The sequence below is a fragment of the Peromyscus maniculatus genome, chromosome 11 (genome assembly GCF_049852395.1).
Source record: "Peromyscus maniculatus bairdii isolate BWxNUB_F1_BW_parent chromosome 11, HU_Pman_BW_mat_3.1, whole genome shotgun sequence".
Taxonomy (NCBI): Eukaryota; Metazoa; Chordata; class Mammalia; order Rodentia; family Cricetidae; genus Peromyscus; species Peromyscus maniculatus.
The window spans coordinates 20,379,951-20,398,222 of NC_134862.1; the positions used below are offsets into that span (position 1 = coordinate 20,379,951).

The following is an 18,272-nucleotide window of genomic DNA, read 5'->3' on the forward strand; positions in this document are numbered from 1 at the left end:
TTTCCCAAGTAGCTAGAATGGCAAGTGTATGTCATACGCCATATCTGGTTGCCTTTTTTTTTTTAGTAAAAGGTTAATTTTTCCAAAATTTCCTTCAAGTATTAGACCATTTGGAATATAACAGACATTTGCTTATCCCAAAAATGAACTGTGTCTGATTAATGTCCCTGATCATGTTTTACTGTTGCACAGTCTAAAAGCCATGTTAGTTACATAGAATTGCAGAAATTGATTAAAAGTTGCTTTAAAAATATTGCAGCTAGCCGGGCGGTGGTGGCGCACGCCTTTAATCCCAGCACTCGGGAGGCAGAGCCAGGCGGATCTCTGTGAGTTCGAGGCCAGCCTGGGCTACCAAGTGAGCTCCAGGAAAGGCGCAAAGCTACACAGAGAAACCCTGTCTCGAAAAACCAAAAAAAAAAAAAAAAAAAAAAAAAAAAAAAAAAAAAAATATTGCAGCTAAATCCAAAGAACCATACTTATCTTGGACCTACAATATAGCCTATTATTAGTCTTCAAATATAAAATACATTACTTAAAGAGTCTGTTGCAGTTTAGTCAAAATTAACATTACTTTTTTCCATAAAAAATATTTTATGACAAGATGGAATAAATTTTAAACAGTTGGAATATGTTTAATTAATTTTTATGTATATGGATGTTTTGCCTGAATGTATGTCTGGGCATCACATGTATGCCTGGTGCCCCACAGAGGTCAGAAACCATCAGATCTCCAAGAACTGGAGTTACAGGCAGTTGTAAACCACCATGTGGAAATCAAATCTAGGTCCTCTGCAGAAGCAGGAAGTTCTCTTAACCACTGAGCCATCTCCTTAGCACTAATATTTTTCTTCTATGACATTATAATCATTATTTTTAAAGACATCACTTTAAGAATGATAAGCAGCGCTGGTTACCATGTAGAAAGGTCACAAGGCACGAGCCACAACAAAACTCAGTATTAGAACTTTATTAGGAGGAGGGAGGCAGGGGGACAAAAGAACCAGGTCTGGGAAAGGACACATGCAGAGAGCAGAGAGAGAGAGAGGGAGATAGAGATAGAGATAATGAGGGCCAGGAGAGGACAGAAAGGAAGGTGGGGAGTCTGTGTCTGACTCTTTAAAGGATTCCCACACACAGCTCTGTGATCCTTGAAAGGAAGGGTTTGAAGTAGGCATCCTATTTAGGACTGAGTGGTCCAGATGCTCTCACTGGCCACAAGTCACTAGACTTGGCAACAAGTGCTTTATCCACAGAGCCCATCTCACGGCCCCTGTTGTTATTGTTAATTCATTTCTGTCATGTTTATTCTGTTATACTCTGCATTGAACTTTTGGTGTGAAGCATTTGCTTTTCAGGTCTACTGATAGTTTCTAGAATCTTCATTATAATTTCTATATTCTGTATTTTTCTGTTAGGATTTCCTATCCTTTTTGTTTTTATTACTTTTCTATTATTCTGTTAAAACATCATGACCAAGACAACTTGTAGAAGGAAGGGTTTATTTTAGGCTTAAGGTTCCAGACAGATAAGTGTCCATCACCACTGAGGATAGAAAAGTGTGGCAGCAGGCAAGCAGACATGGCTGCATGAGGAGCAGAGAGCTCACATCTTGCACAGCAAACAAGAAGTGGAGAGAAACTCCGTGCAACTGGTGTATAGCCTTTGAAACCTCAAAGCCTGTGTCCAATGGTACAGTAGCTCCAGCAAGGTGACACCTCCTAAGCCTCCCTACACACCAACAATTGAGGACCAAGTATTCAAGTGCCTGAGACTTCTGGGGGACATCTAATTCAAACCACCACACTTCCATTCACTAAACATAATTTTAACAGCTGTTTTAAAAATCTTTGTGCCCTGATTGTCACATATGGCTTGCCTTGGAATTGATCCTATTTGTTCATATTTTCTCTTGGGGCTGGATGACACTTTGCTGTTCTTGTGTATCAAGTCATTTTGGACTGTATGATGAACAGTAAACTGATAGATGATGAAGACTGGCTTTGGGCTGTTTTTTTCCAGTGTCTTATGTTTTCAGTCAGCAGTTATCCAGCCCAGACTAAATCTATAAAGTCTTTCAAGTGCAGTTCAAATAACTGTCTTGGGAGAGGTGGTTATTGTCTGTTTGGAGTGTTTGGTTGATTGACTGGTTCTGGTTGTACTACTTGTACTATGTTTCATGTATGCTTTATTCATAAGTGGGCCAGATATTTGAATAGGAAAATATAATTATCTAAAGTAGTTAAATTGGTTTGAGCATTTTTAATCTTTTTGTTTGTTTGTTTGGTTAGTAGAATTTCTAGAACTTATAGTTTTATGAAATGACAATATTTATAGGTACTTGAATTATAATCCCTTGTTTTACAACTAAGTAAAAAACTGTTCTGTTACTTTTCTCTTTTTTATAGATCGAGCTGGGAGCATTAGTACTCTTGATTCATTAGACTTTGCAAGATATTCTGATGATGGTAACAGGGAAACAGATGAAAGAGTGGCAGGTGAGTAAGACTGTCAAGACAGATTTGGATTCTTTGACTTTACAGAAATATTAAAATGGCTTGAGGAATTATCTTCCTCCTACCATGTGGGATGTTAATATACATAGTTATTATAAAAAGTTATGGTACTAATTTCTAATTTAAGTTGGAGATATCCCAGTTTGCTGTTCCAATGATGTTAGAAGTTTTAGGGTATATAAACCTACAGTTTGCTGGATTTCCTTGTAGCAAGCCAGTTAACAGCTGCTATAAAGCAGGCTTATGTTGTTATCAGCTGCATAGTTCAAAAGTAACTGTACTGTAGCCTCATTCCCTTAATACTCCAAGCCAAGGTCAGCATTCACATATGTCTATCAGTAAAAGTTTGCATTTTTCAAAGCTAATTGAAATAGCTCTGTTCATATTGTTAGTTTGAACTTTGCTATGAGTTCCGTGAATGCTGCTCTATAGCTCTCAAAGTTGTTTTCAGAAATTCCTGATTTTCCTGTGAGGCCTGGTACAATAGGCTCTTTTAGGACCCTGCCTATTCTAATAAGATAACATCTTTTCTAACTGCTTAGTTGCTCAGACCAGTCTCCTCCCTTCCTATCCTCATCCTCTTCCTCACCAGTCCTTCCTGATAGATATCAAGATATCAATCACCACTGGATCTGTGGAACTTCTGAGGGCCAATTTGTCTTATACTGTATTCTGTCAGTGTCATTGGAGTCCAATGAGAATTTCCACAGACTCCACTGTGGATTTTGCAATGTAGAAGCTGTGGCTCCTTGGTCAGAGTATCTGGTTCTGCTAGGTTACGGCTTCCTGTGATTGAAGTCATTCTATTTAGTGTTATAGGAATTGTTCTCGTAAGCCTTTGGCCAAGAGTGAGACATCAAAGGCAGTATTTAAGATCCAATGGAATGTAGACATTCCTGAATCTGGAGGGCCATAAGGGACCATCAGAGCTGTGAGGGCAGAATGAGTCTAAGCTACACCTATTGTTAAAGCATTTTTCTTGCACATACTGGGACAAGTTTGTTAAAGCCTACACAATGCTGACCTACTGTAGTCGTAATAAAAATAAATAATTCTTGTAAGACACTTGCTTGCTCCACTTTAAACACTGAACACTTACTGTCTCGTTGAAGCATCACTACCTACCCTATACCTACACAAGAAACTAAGGCCCTGGGAGAAATTGGACTAAATTTGAGTGGTGGAGCTAGGATTCAAATCCAGATAGCCTAGCAACAGAGCACACAATTAACTCAACCATATGCTACCTCTTGATGTAAAGGATTAGGTTTGACCTAATTAAAAATCCCATTCCAATATATGGTTTCCATTCCTTGCTTAAGACTAGAAACTTCATACTTAAAACTCACAGTATTATATAAATTGGGGGAGAGTGATTGTTTTTTTGTTTTTTTGTTTTTGTTTTGTTCAACCAAAGCTAAGAGGGCTCACCAGTATAAATACTAGTAATATCAGTTTAATGAAAAGGTCACTGTAATAATTTACTGTGACCTATATTTTATAGCTGCTTTGTTGTGAGCATAATTTAGCAACAGTCATCAAAGCATCAAATCAAATCAGGCAAAGCAGTTAGCAACTATGATCTAGCACTTGGAAAGCTGAGGCAAGAGACTTGCCCCAAGTTTGAGGCTAGCCTAGGTTGCACAATGAAATCTCAACCAAAGAAAAGAATAAGGGAAAAAACTACAAATCACATCTGTAATAGCAAATCAAATGGAAGGTTAATTGAATAAACTCAGGATTGGTTTATCCTATTGTATTATTAGTAAAGTAGCATTGTTATATAATTACATATTAAATAATTTATGTTATGTAATAAATATTAAATATTTTATCTTGTATAGTAAACATGATATTTCAGGGAAGAGGTGGAGGTGGTGGTGTTTGAGATAAGTTGGTTCTCATGAATCATAGGCTAGCCTGGAACTCATTATGTACCTGGGTATGACCTAAAGCTTTGACCCTTTTTGCTTCCACCTCTCAAGTGCTAGAATTAAGGTGTATGCCACCACTACTTATGTTGCTGTACTAGGGATCAAAACCAGGGTTATACCTCAAGACCTTGTTTAGATTTTTAAAGAGTCAACATAACAGGTTTTATATCTGGATTAGATATATTAGAATATAACTATTACCAACAAGTTGGCTACATAATTGTGTTCTTTAATTTCCATTTGAAGTTAGATTTCATTGGATTGAACCAGATTGAAGAGTTTCTCCTTATTCAAGTGTTTTTTGATTTCTAAGTAGCAGAAAGCATTGTTAAGAAACAAGCTCTGAGCCATTCCATCTGCCTTTGTATCAGAACAGAAGTGAGAAAGGTAGCAATTTCTCCTCCAGATGCTTCCTGATGGAGAGTGGACCTCATCCTACACACTTTTGCACAACAAAGAGTAGAATGTGGGACTAAAGAGTTGGCTCAGCAATTTAGAACAATGGCTGTGCTTTCAGAGGACCCGGGTTCAATTCCCAGCATCTACTTTGTGGCTCACATTGGTCTGTAACTCCAGTCCCAGCAGCTCTAGCGCCCTCTTTTGGCCTCTACAAGCATCCTTCATGCACATGGTGCGTAAACATTTGTACCAAGAAAACAACTATGCACATAAATAATTTTTTAAATATTTTGAATGTGGTTATTCTGATGTTACATTTTTAATCTAAACAATATATTCTACCTGTAACTTTGAAGAGCTAGTGATTTTCTCATTACTGTACTATGCTGGTGGGCTATTGATGTATTTATCTTCCTTAGGAAAACATGTTATTCTAGAAAACAGCTTTTAGTATGTATGGGACCAAATGTATGTGTATATGTGAGACTTGAAGAAGTTAATCACATTCTCCAAAGATTTTGATTCTTTGCTAATCACTTGTAGTAATTTTAAAGTGAATCAAAAGACCAGTGATTCAGGAAAGATGATTGACCAGTCATCTGTCATTGGATCATATGGAACCCTCAATAATATAGATAACACAGGTCCAGAATTCATTTTCCTGCCAATGTGGGTCTTTCAAACCCATAATTAGCTGTTGATATTTGAGGGGGTTTTGTTTGCATTTATTTATTTGTTTGTTTATTTATTTATTGTGGGGCAGGTCTTGTGCAGTCCAATTCAATCTTGGACTATGTAGCTGAGGGTGCCTTTGAACTCCTGATCTTCCCACCTCTACCTCCCAGGTACTGGAATTTCAGATGATACATTGTACCACCACACATGGACAGCTGTTGATACTACAGGACAGATATTATATTTGTTTTCTTATCACCCTTCTACTAAGTTAAAAAAAAAAAAAAACCTGATTATTTTTTCAGTCCTATAGAGTTTCTTTCATAAAGACACAACCACCTCTTCCTCCTACCCCTCCAGTGATTGGACCTAGGACCTCATTCATGTACTTTCCCATTGAGCCCTATTCCCAGGCTTAGGAATTTGCTCAGTGTTTATAGAAAATACTTCACTTAATATTATTAACAGTCCTACAAAATAGTGAAATCTTTATTTTATAAATTAGTAAAATGATACTTCACAGATTTGCCAGTAACAGGAACACAGAAGAGTTTTATTTCCAAAGCCACAATGTCTTTTAGAATAAGCTGCACCTCTGAAAAGCTGTATATTTTTATAGGTATCAAAATTGAATCTTTCCCAAATAAAATTATTTCAACAGTCACTTTCTTTTCAAACAAGTAAATATTTGAAGCTTTTTAATTATTGACACTTTTTCAGTGAAGTATACATTTTCACATAAAATTGATGTAAGTACTAACAGATATCAAAGCAAATGAGCTTAATTCTGATTTCATTAATAAATAGCTGAAGTTTTCTTAAAGATAGCAAGATAGATTCATGATATTCAAATTGCTGTTAATTAACTTAGTTTATGTATTTTGAACATATAAATGTGAAGTAGTTTCTGCCCTGTTCTGTTTTGTTGTAAGATTGCTTTGGAATCGACAACTAGGGCTTTAATCACTTTAGAACTATGGCTGGGAGATGGCTCAGCCTATAATGTACTTGCCTTGCAACCATGAGGAGCTGAGTTTCATCCCCAGTACCCATTACGGAAAAAAAAAAAAAGTATGCATAGTGGCATGCAACTTTAATCACTGTGCTGAGAAGTTGTCCCTGGAGCTCTATGGCCAGCCCATCTAACCTACTTGGAGAGTTCCAGGCCAATGAAACACTTTGTATCAGAGAACAGGATGGATCACACTTGAGAAACAACATGGGAGGTTATCTTCTGCCCTTCACGTGCACAACCATGTGCACACAGTTATTCACACATAAGAACCTGCTTCACAAGATCCAACTTTTGCCATCAGAGTTGTTGATTTTGTTCTTCTACCTCTGCCTGCTAGAGTGTAACTTCTGTGTTTACACACTGATTAAATCTAAAGGGAACAGAGCTGCTTTCTAATTTGCAGGGAAAGATCCTCCTGAACACTGGAAAGAAGAGTCATTGTTGGTTGACTCAGCACATGTTAGTTAAATACTTAACTCCGTATTCCAAGTGTTATGCTGTTCTTAATACTGCCCAGGAGGCCAGCTCCGAGAACTGCTCTCTGTAGGGTTGTATATAGAATGCCTCAGAGTAGGGGGACTTTAGGGAAAAACTTACCTATCTGGAAGCTAAACATTTTTTATCTGAGAGGAAAATAAGGAAACACACTTTCTGATGGTAACTTTCTCTTTTGCTTCATCTTAAAAAATCCTCTCTCTGAAAATCTCTGTCTCCACATTGTTACAGTCTCCATACATTCTCCACACAGCTCCATACATCTTATGCACAGTTATATCTCTTTTCTGTACAGCTTCATCTTCCTTGTGTCCACACAGTTACAAATCTCCACGCAGCCACAGCTATGCATCTCATTTACGTAGCTCTCACCGTTTACATAGTTCCTTCACACAGCTCCTCTACATAGCAGCAGCTCCTTCACACAGCTAGTTCACTCGTGTTCTCTCTCTTACACACACACACACACACACACAACTCTGGACAATTATGTTACATTTTCCCAGTCTGACCCGTTCTCATACCACATGATAAGTCACACAGTTTTTCTCAGGCTAGGGAGGTCACATTGACCAGCCAGTGAGTAATGCTTGGCCTTGCACATAACCTAAATGGTTAGGGTTCTCAGACAGAAAATAAACAGTTGACTGAACCTTGAGCCTGTAACATAAACTGAGGTTGGGAATATGTGCAGAAAGTCAAATACTGTAGGGGGGTATGTCTTAATGATGTCAGCCTGACTTTGGTTTAATGGACACTTGGGAAATTGTCCTTGAGTATTATTCACAGGGACAACTAGTCTGTTTTGAATTTGTTCTGAAATCTAAAATTAGTTGTCTTTGTGACTGAGAATAATGTTACTTTCCTGTGTCAGTTATGATAAATATTCTAGTATTATTTCTATTATCAGAATTATACAGCTTAAGCAGAAATCATCTTCCTGACCATCCACAGCTATGTGTGTGCCCAAAGATGGAGTATTATCTCAAGATAAACACCCAAGCAGTAGGAAAAGTACCCATAGCAATTCTTAGGGAAGAAATGTAGTGGCACATGAGATAAATTATAGACAGAAGCAACCAGTCATTTACAGTCAGTGTCCCCACAGCTTTGCCAAGTGGGGCTCCCCATCAGAGAATTATTCATCTGGCAGGTCCACCTGTTGAATACTAGCTATCACCCTCTGTATACTCCCATGGCTCTCAGCATGTTCTCTTCTAAAATGACTCAGATCTTGCCTGTGGAGTCACAAGCCCCTATCCCCTGGTTAACAAACACTTAGTAGCACCCATGGTCTTATTGTTCCTTGGGTAATGGCCAAGGCAATATCTGTGTCTCATTGCCTCACTAGCCTCTGTTTTGCTGAGATAAATCTATGTGAACTAGGTTGGCCTCAACTTTAAGATCTCCCTTCCTCAGCCTCGTGAGTTCTGGGATTGCAAGCATGTACTGCCATACCTGGCCAGGATTTTTTTTTTTTTTTTTTTTTTTTTTTGAGACAGGGAGGATCTCAGTAGGTATCCTTGGCTGTCCTGGAACTCGCTTTATAGACCAGGCTGCTAACTCTGCCTCCCAAAGCGTGTGTCACCATGGCTGGTTAGGATTTTTTTTTTAAGCCTAGTTTCTTTTATTCTGTGTATCTCCCCTAGTTTAAAAATAAAATAAAATAAAAAAAAAAAGTAAGTGTGTATGTGTGTTCTTTCCTATTAGCAGAACTGTTTTATTTTATTTTCTTATACTGAACCTTATATGAATCTTATAATTTGGTATCATTTAAAATTTGGATTGGTATTCCAAATAGATTAGACATAGATAGCATTCTGGAAATAGATTTATCTGCAATTTGTTACCATGGAATTAAGGTAGGATCTGAAATGGGAAAAATTATTGTGGGTGACTAAGTTAAAAATAAAGGCAGTGGTCATTAAATTTTTGGAGATTTAGATTTCCAAAGGTGTATTTCATGACAGTGATAAGTTTCACAAGCAAAAGGTAGGGGTGGAGCTCGTAGATAGGTAAGTTTAGAAGGATGAGGTTTTCTGCAGAATGTTTCTGTCTTTGATATTTGAGTATCTTAATATTAGTATATATAATAATACATAATGTCACAAAAGTTTGACATTTGAGCAGTTACAGAGATGGTTGAGATGAATTGCTGGTTACTAAAGGATTAGAATCAGTATGATTTGGACATTAATTGGTGGGAAGATGAAGACCACATGTAAATGATGAATAATCTCCAAGCTTTCCTTAATTGACTTGGAAACCAACTCTGTGAATGGAAGTACCATTAATGGGGAGAGACTCAGGGCAGACCAGGTATGAAAAGAAAATGAAATTCAGTTAGAACCAAATGCAAACCTTAGGAAACATCCAAGTGGACCTATCTCGGAAATAAGGAAGTAAGATTGTATTTGGTGGAAGGGTTCCAAGATTGTGATCATCAAAGAAAGCCACAGAAATGCTTGTCCTGAGTGGTTAGGTAACATGAGAACGGGCCATAGGGAGGGTGATGATGAGAGAAACAAACTTTAAGACAAGTGTTGGAGGAAGTTGAACAGAAAGAACAATGATGGGAAGGCTTTTTCCTTCTTTTAAAGGATTGGGGAAAGGGCTGCTTTTCCACCCTCTTAGAGGATTATTGAAAGAAGTGCCTATAAATTTTAGAGTTTGAATTTTGCTCTGATATGCTTATCACTAAGTCATATTTATAGTACAATTTGTTTTTTAAGCCCAAAATAGACAGGGAATTCTGTAAACCCAGTAGGGTGATGATAATACTAGATTTTCATTATTTTTAAAACGGATTTTAGCTGGGCAGTGGTGGCGCATACCTTTAATCCCAGCATTCAGGAGGCATAGCCAGGCGGATCTCTGTGAGTTCTAGGCCAGCCTAGTCTACAGAGATCCAGGACAGGAACCAAAACTATATGGAGAAACCCTGTCTCGAAAAAACATAAGTAAATAAATAAAGCAAGCAAGCAAGCGGATTTTTAGCATGGTGTGGTGGCACACACCTTTAATCCCAGCACATAGGAGACAGAGGCAGGATGATATCTATGAGTTCAAGGCCAGCCTGGTCTACAAAATGAGTTCCAGGACAGCCAGGGCTACACAGAGAAACCCTGTTTTGAAAATACACAAAACAAAAAACAAATAGATTTATGTTCTTAATCTCCTAGAACCACTCATAGGATACTGAAGTATTAAGAGTTGGGAAGTGTTAGTTCTGGTAATGTTACGTTAAGGGAGAAAAAGCCAGAAAACTCTCACCTGAAAGAAGACAATTGCAAATCTTCTAAGAGAAGGAAAAGTCCTGATTCAGACCTGTTGGTTTGAGCTCTTAAACAATGAAAACTAGAGTGAGAATGGAAAAGATACTTATGTGTTGTGAAAAATAAAATTTAAAAAACATATTTCCAGTCTCATGAACTAATTTGGAAAACAATGCTGATTTAGGACCTATGGTAATTTAAAGTTGCTTTACTGACTTAAATGTCTCAGTAAAATTGTAGTTATTAATAATGTAATTAAAAAATTACATTATTTAATCTCACTAAGATCACCTTAGTTTGGGTTGGGCAAGTAGAATGAGCAGATTGGTTGTTGGCTCTTACAGCATTTTATATAAACAAACATGCCTCATACACTTTTAGGAGGAATTCTAATTTTAAGACCTGCTTACAATTTGTACCTTAGCATGTCTCCTTACTGGGTAACTTGGTTTGCACTTCAATCCAGTGTTTCAGGAGACAGATTCATATATGTATAAATGTTGTGTGGCATTAAGAATGTTAGCAGTGGGAAGGAGATTAAAGAATAATGAGGATAAAAATCAAAGATTTTGTATACATCTATGAAATTGCCAGAGAATCAATTTTCAGAAGAAAATCTTGTAAAACTCTCCTAAATCTGTGTTTGCTTGGTTATATTCTACTTTTATAGAGATGTGCTACAGCTTCAAGCATAAAACTCTGTCTTTTAGAACCTGTGTTGTATACTAAGAAACATGCAGCAGAGTGAATTCATTTTGGAAGGCTGTCTTTTCAAAGCATTAGTATCTTCTAATGACATTTGGCAATATGTATGTAGATGTTTGTAAAATATAAATTCTTGCCGTCTGACATGGGTTTTTCTGGCTTTCTGTGCCTAATCATTCTTTTGTTTTGTTCCTGGTCACCAGTTTAATTTGAATATTTCCCATTTTGTGTTTTAACCAGTTTCCCCCTTTTTTTTCCTTTCCTCCCCCCACTTTTCATTCTGGTGTAGGGCATTTCTGATCTGCAATTGTTCTGTAGTATATTTTGTACAATTTTAAATGCTATTGAAAATATAATATGTATAACATATATTTTTACCTTATGCATAGTCTAGTTAGGTGCTCTTTTTCAAAATTTCATTGAAATATGAAAAAATTTTAAGTGAACAAATTTCTACCTAAGTATTCTGTGATGTAAGTAATCTTACTTTAGCATAACTCTTAAGGAGTGTCGAGAAATTGCAGTTTAGGGCAATGTCTTCGCTTCGCTGCACAGAAGTGCTTGCAGATCAGCTTTGCTGACTACCAACAGCACGCAGTGACTCGGCCCTCCTAGTGCTTTCGTGGCTGCTGCAGTTAAACTCTGTGCATCAAAATAAATGGCCGTCATAGCTGTAACTCAACTACATCTTAAGTTTTTATTGAACACATGCAAACTGAGTGAATCCTAATTTTTCCATATATTTTTATAACTTTCTTATATCTGATGCCATTTCATCTTTCTACCAGTCAATCAGGGCAAAATTGCATTTCTTAAGATGAAAATTGTCTAGTTTTTATTCAAGACAGTGATTACCATTTGTGACAAAGATCAATTAATTTTCCCAGAGTTTTAATTAACAGAAGTAATCTTTTCCCTCCAAGCAAGCTTTCTATTTCTTAAGCACAATATCTATAAATTTAAGAAAACTTCACACTTAAGACACATGCAGTTCAGTCTTGCTAGAGATAAATAGTGTCCAAAGTTTAATAAGAGGTGTTCCTAGCATCCATGTTATCTTATAAACTGTATGATAACAGGAGAAATGTTTGAATTTTATTAATCCCTCTTAACAAAAAATAATATATTTGAAGACTTAGTAAACCTTTTAAATTCTTCCTAATTTTATTTAGTACCCTTAGATAATTATACACAACTATTTTAGAGGTGATTGGTGTGTGTATGATCATTTGCATTAGGATTAAATCATTTCTATTCTTTGATGTTAAATGGGAATTGAACTAAAACCTTTAGGCCTTTTTTTAAATTTTTCTAGGCAGGGTTTCTATGTGTAACAGCCCTGGCTGTCCTGGAACCTGCTTTGTAGATCAGGCTGGCCTTAAACTCACAGAGATCTGCTTGCCTCTGGCTCCTGGGTGCTAAGGCATGCGCCACTACCACCCAGCCCATTAGGCCTTTTTTTATGTGTGTCTTTGACTTATCTGCTTGTTTCTAGGAAACATGCTTCCTTGTAGGAAAATGTATAAGTATACAACAATTGTTGCACATTGAAACTATACCTCACAACTTAACAAGAGGTCTAGCCATTAATGTTTCTACAGTTACAGCATTCTAAACAGTACATTTCAAAGTAACTTAAAACTCTGGGGGATTTGTTTTGTTTTGATTTTTATAAGGATATTTGCTTATTTTTCATGTAATTTTTACCTGCCCTCCCCCCAAATTATGTTAACCAAAAACATTTCATTATATTTTCTTACCAAGATTGACTAAAACAAGAAGTACACAGATTATTAAATTTTTGGCTACCTAAATAAAAGTAGGCCACAGATTGTATCTTTAATAGCTCTATTCCTTGTCAGACAGCTAGAACATACACCCCTACTTCTGCTAAAACTATGGAAAATGATCACCAGTTTGCTTGCAAATCAACTCTGCTGCATGCGTTCACAAGTTTCATAAAGATTGCATGCTTTTTGTTCTCAATACGAATTGTGTTTTTTTTCATACCCATCTTTGCTTTTTATTTTTTTATTTTTGTTTCCCTTTTCTTGGTTGGATGCCTGTGTATGTTTAATCCAAATCCCTGTCCAGTCCTGGAGTTTGAACTACGGAAAGCCAAGGAGACCATTCAGGCCCTCCGAGCCAACCTAACAAAGGCTGCAGGTGGTGTACATAAAACTTTTTGAGCCTTTTCCCACTTTTACAATGTAGAAGTAGCTGGACTATTTTTATGTGTAAAATAGTAAAACATTATTTTATTTTATCTCACCAGAACATGAAGTTCCTTTACAGGAACGAAAAAATTACAAATCAAGTCCTGAAATTCAGGTGGGTGAATGACACCAGTTATCTTCCATATGGCCCAAGTGTCAAAGGAGCAAAGCTCATGTTTTCCCATCTGTCTTTTATTTTGCTTCCAGGAGCCAATCAAACCTCTTGAAAAGAGAGCTCTCAACTTCCTAGTCAATGAGTTTTTGTTGAAGAATAACTACAAGCTTACATCAATAACCTTTTCAGATGAAAATGATGATCAGGTAAAGTTGTATTTGGGGTAATGTCTGCTTTTAATTTACTTTGTCTCTTAGCTTGATTTTTTGCAGTTATGCTTACAGTAAGATTCACCTGGGTAGTTTTCTAAAAGCAAAGCAGGTACTACTCAGTTTAGTATTTCGTTGGCTCACAAACCTTTTCTATTTTGTAAGCTTTCAAAATAAAGACTTGTCTTTCTTTCCAGGTAGCTTTTTCCAGCCTGATAGTTACTGTATAGCCCCTCCATAGTTGTGTGCATTCATAAAGTATGACTTTTAAAACTGGACATTACTTGGTCCTATAGATCAATGAAGACTTAGAAATTGAGTTTGACTATAAAAGTTTCTTGAGTAGCACTGTAATTCAGATGTTCAATAGCACAGTTAGAAAATGTTTTGAATGACAACATATATGATGTATGTGTACATGTGTATAATTGGTTCTCTGAATAGGATCTTTCAGAAGTTAATGCCAGAGATTTTATTATGAGGGAAGCAGAAGGCTGCTGTTTTTATCTTTGTTCATTCATTTACTTTGTGGTGCTCAACAGACACCCTACCTCTGAACCTGCACCCTTCTCTCAGAGGCAGTTCTTTTAAATGAAGATTACTCCTTTGCTTCATAAAGTCTCCTGTGGATATTTTATAGAAATAGAAGTTCTCTAAAGGACATAGTGGTTTATTTACTTCATCAGTTATCATCACATGTTTGGCAAGACTTGAATGCAATACAATTCATTGTTTATTGCTTAATAAGACACTTTCTGTGAATATTAGCAATCACTAAGTGATTTCACCACAGTGAAATTCGGCATTATAAAATATACTTACATAGTGCTATAATTCTACACTGATGTCATTCACATATGAAGTCTGTCATTGAATTTGATGCAATATGTGGCTTATGGTTATAAATATTTAGCTATTACATGGTAGCTTTACAGAGCTTATACTATGTAAAAGACGTTAAATGTTTACCAAACATGATTTCTATGAGTATAATTTAAGTTTTTTTTTTTAATCATTGGCTTAACAGCAAATAGTAACTATTTAAAGTGTGAGAAATGTTGGAAAGTGAAAAGGAAGGGGAAAGAAGAATAAACATCAGAGAGGACAGATCAAACAGAGTATGATGGTCTCTTTAAGTCTAGATTTGTCAGTTCCAACTTTTCAATACAAACAATTGATCCTACTCAGTTAAGAGTCAGAAACTCTCAGAGATATCAGTAGTGCTTCCTCAATAATTGACAAGGAAATAGCTTAGGATGTGGAAGATCTGCATTCCTTCATCAGTTAAGATTTGACATGAATTAAAATGGAAGTGGCAAGGAACTTGTGTAGCCAAAGCAACTTTGATAAAGAACAAGGGGGACTTGAATCGCTGGCCTTCTAGCCTTAAAAGATAAGATAATCAAGATGTATCATGCTGTTATGTAGACAAGTAGACCAAGGAACCTATTCCAGTATAAGCCAGAGGGAGACATGCACAGGGTCTATTGATTACTCACAAGTGCAAAGTTAATCCCATACAGGGAGGGCAGTCTTTTTACAAATGATAGTAGAAAAACGTGGTGTCCATGTACCTCCTAAGTGGGATTAAAACCACATTACGTACATGAAATTTAATTCAAAATGTATCATAGATTTTAATATGAACCTGTAAGGCTTACACAGGTAAATGTACGAGGAGTAAATCATTACAATTTTGAGAGATAGATAAGATTTCTTAGATATGCCACAAAAATCATTCTTCAAATGTACTATCGTGAGATTTTTTTTAAGTCACTTTTTGCTGGTGAGTTTACTTAGCAGATCGAAGTATCTGCCCCACCTGAGTTTGATCCCCAGAACTCATGTAAAAAGGAAGAAGAGAACCGACTCTTTGACCTCCATACTTGAGCCATGGCATGCATGCCCAGACACACTCATGGACACACACATAATAATAATAAAGTATTCTTAAAGCCATTTTTGAGGCTGGAGGGGTAGCTCAGTAGTTAAGAGCTTCTTGTTCTTCCAAAGAACCTACCTCTAAATCCAACTCCCAACATACATGTGGCATACCCTAGCACAGACATATAAACATAAATAAAAGTAAAAACAGTTCTTTTTTAAACTGTTGAGTGAAAAAACAAACCATAGACTGAGTGAAAATATTCAAAAGTCAACCAAGTATTTGTTAGAACTTTCTAAACTCTTTAATAAGAAATAAACAGAATTTTTTAAGACACAAGCAAAATAATTATATGCATGCTTCACTAAAAAAGATATCTAAATAGAAAAGAACTTGTGAAAGATACTCAGCTCCTTTTCCTTCAAAGATGCACATACAGTACATTGAGATGTCACAATTTAGGATGGCCATGACTGAACACTCAATAGGCTGGGCCTGAGTTAGGCAGATTGCAATAAAGTGACGTGTTTAATATTCATTTATAATTTATATAAGCTAAAATTGATTTATTTCTTATAAGCTAGCACCATGGGGCCTTAAAAAATATTTAGCTAATTCTTACAAAAGTCCTAAGAAGTAATGAATATTATACCCATTTTCTAGGTAGCCCCTGGGGATTCAGCTCAACCTGGTAGATTCAGTCCAGGCAGGTCCAGTGCACTCCTCCCAGGCTGAGCGAAGTGTCCCTGCAAAAGCCCCAGGTTCCAAAAAGCCAGCTCATGCACTAAGGACAGGTCCCGGTCCCACTGCCTGGATGCCTCCCAAACAGTTCAAGCTAATCAACTGTCTCACTTACCCAAAGGGCCTGATTCAGTTGGGGGCTCTATAGGTCGCCCTTTTAACTTAAATGAACTGATGACAATAAACAGAGACTAGGAATGTTGAATTTGTGTCTGATTTTCTCCAAACCCCCAATTTCAGTGCTCATATCAACTTCATATTTAGTTTTTAGTTACAATTATTCCATTGTTTAAGTAAGCCATCAAAGGATTAAAGTGCCATGTTTAGACTATTAACATGAGTATTCTAAGGATTTTCAGAGAATCTCATACACAAATTATAATAAGGTAACAACTTAGTACAAAAGTCTTTTATTTTAGGACAAGACAGGATGGTAAGAAAGAATATGTCTGTGATTTATTACTATGTAATTTCATATATCCCATCCAAAAATCTTTGCCATAGAGTACTCAAGATGCTGCACCTTTCTGTCGTTTTTATGAAGTTGAATTATTCTGAATTAAAGGGAATGTTTCAAAAACACAACAAATTTACAGGTAGCTATTTGAATTCTTTAAATTGCCAGAAGCATTTTTACTAATTCAAGTTAATAGCAGCTGAAGCAGATCGGCAGCTTAAGCTGGCTATTAATTCATTAGAGAGTATGTAGATTACATGTAATGTGGGATGACCTTCCATCAGCAGTTTACTTGTTACTTGTATGTTGATGACCTAAGCACTTAGACATTTCATGCTCCAGTACTAGTGCTCACACTCAGGACTTCATGCAAAATACATCTTACCATCTAACACAGTTAAACAGAAAGCATAAAATTGTAAGAATAATAATTGTGTAATGAAAGAGTACCTAGAATATACACTTTTATTTTCTTTTATTTTTGAGGGTGGTCTCACTGTGTATCCCTGGCTAACCTGGAACTCAGTATACAGGCTGGCCTCAAGCTCACAGAGATCCATGTGCCTCTGCTTCCTTGGTGCTGGGATTAAAGGTGTGCACCATCATGCCCAACACATTTAGACGTTATAATAGAATATTATCTTTGTTTATCCAGAGTAGCAATATTTGACTGAAAACACAAGAAAAAATTATCTTAAAGGGTTTTTTATTACGTGTGTGTGTGTGTGTGTGTGTGTGTGTGTGTGTGTGTGCGCGTGCATGCGTGTGCGCACTTGTGTATGGGAAGATCAGGGAACAACTTTCTGGAGCTGGTTTTCTATAAACTCCACTGTGTGGAGGCCAGGAATTAAAGTCAAGTCATCAGATTGGATAGCAGTGCCTTTACCCACTAAGCTGTCACCCAGCTTCTCAAGGTTTTTTTTTAATGCTTTTTGTTTTCTGTTAGGATTTTGAATTATGGGATGATGTAGGATTAAACATTCCCAAACCCCCAGACTTGTTACAACTTTACCGAGATTTTGGAAATCATCAAGTGACTGGGAAAGATCTTGTGGATGTGGCCAGTGGAGTAGATGAAGATGAATTAGAGGCTCTTACACCAATTTTAAGCAACATCCCTCCAACCCTTGACACTCCCCAGGCTCTAGAGGTGAGAAATACCAATTAAATACTCATGTCCACAAATACTATTTATGTAAAAATGTTTCTGTGAGATCTTGAGCTTCTGATTTTTTTCCTGCTTTGATTTTCAGAATTCCTTGCTAGTACAGAAATTAGAAGATAAAATTAGTTTATTAAATAATGAAAAATGGTCATTGATGGAGCAAATCAGAAGGCTTGAAAGGTTAGTACTTTGTTGTTATTTCTGAAAGTCCTAAAATTTGTATTGACATTGGCAGGTGTGTGTGTGTGTGTGTGTGTGTGTGTGTGTGTGTGTGTGTGTGTGTGTGTGTGTGTGTATACATGTGTGAAACAGGGTTTCAATAGTGAGACATAATGTTTTCACATTGTTGTTATTAAAGCCTCTTAATTATTTTCTGTCTCCCCTCACAAGTAAAGTAGATTGATGTCGTGATCTTATAGTTTGTTATATACTTAAGTTAAATACTGTAACTTCAACTGAGTCTTGTCAGTCTC

At 36.6% G+C, this 18,272-nt stretch overlaps 1 protein-coding gene across 7 annotated transcripts in view; it reads left to right on the forward strand.

The window, feature by feature from the left end:
* The window catches only part of Relch (RAB11 binding and LisH domain, coiled-coil and HEAT repeat containing), an 86,677-nt gene that overhangs the window by 6,724 nt on the left and 61,681 nt on the right, over nucleotides 1-18,272 (forward strand). For 5 of the 7 annotated variants that reach the window (XR_013043187.1, XR_001576445.3, XM_006995015.4 and 2 more), the window contains exons 2-7: nucleotides 2,406-2,495; nucleotides 13,106-13,177; nucleotides 13,287-13,342; nucleotides 13,435-13,548; nucleotides 17,581-17,784; nucleotides 17,888-17,979. Coding sequence is in view for 5 of the 7 variants with exons in the window: in XM_006995015.4 (XP_006995077.1) it covers nucleotides 2,406-2,495; nucleotides 13,106-13,177; nucleotides 13,287-13,342; nucleotides 13,435-13,548; nucleotides 17,581-17,784; nucleotides 17,888-17,979 (628 nt within the window). In the remaining 2 variants the exon portion in view is untranslated. Of the gene's footprint in view, nucleotides 1-2,405; nucleotides 2,496-13,105; nucleotides 13,178-13,286; nucleotides 13,343-13,434; nucleotides 13,549-16,686; nucleotides 16,774-17,580; nucleotides 17,785-17,887; nucleotides 17,980-18,272 lie in introns of those variants that run through there. The other 2 variants (XM_015988580.3, XM_076547190.1) reach the window with 2 other exon arrangements.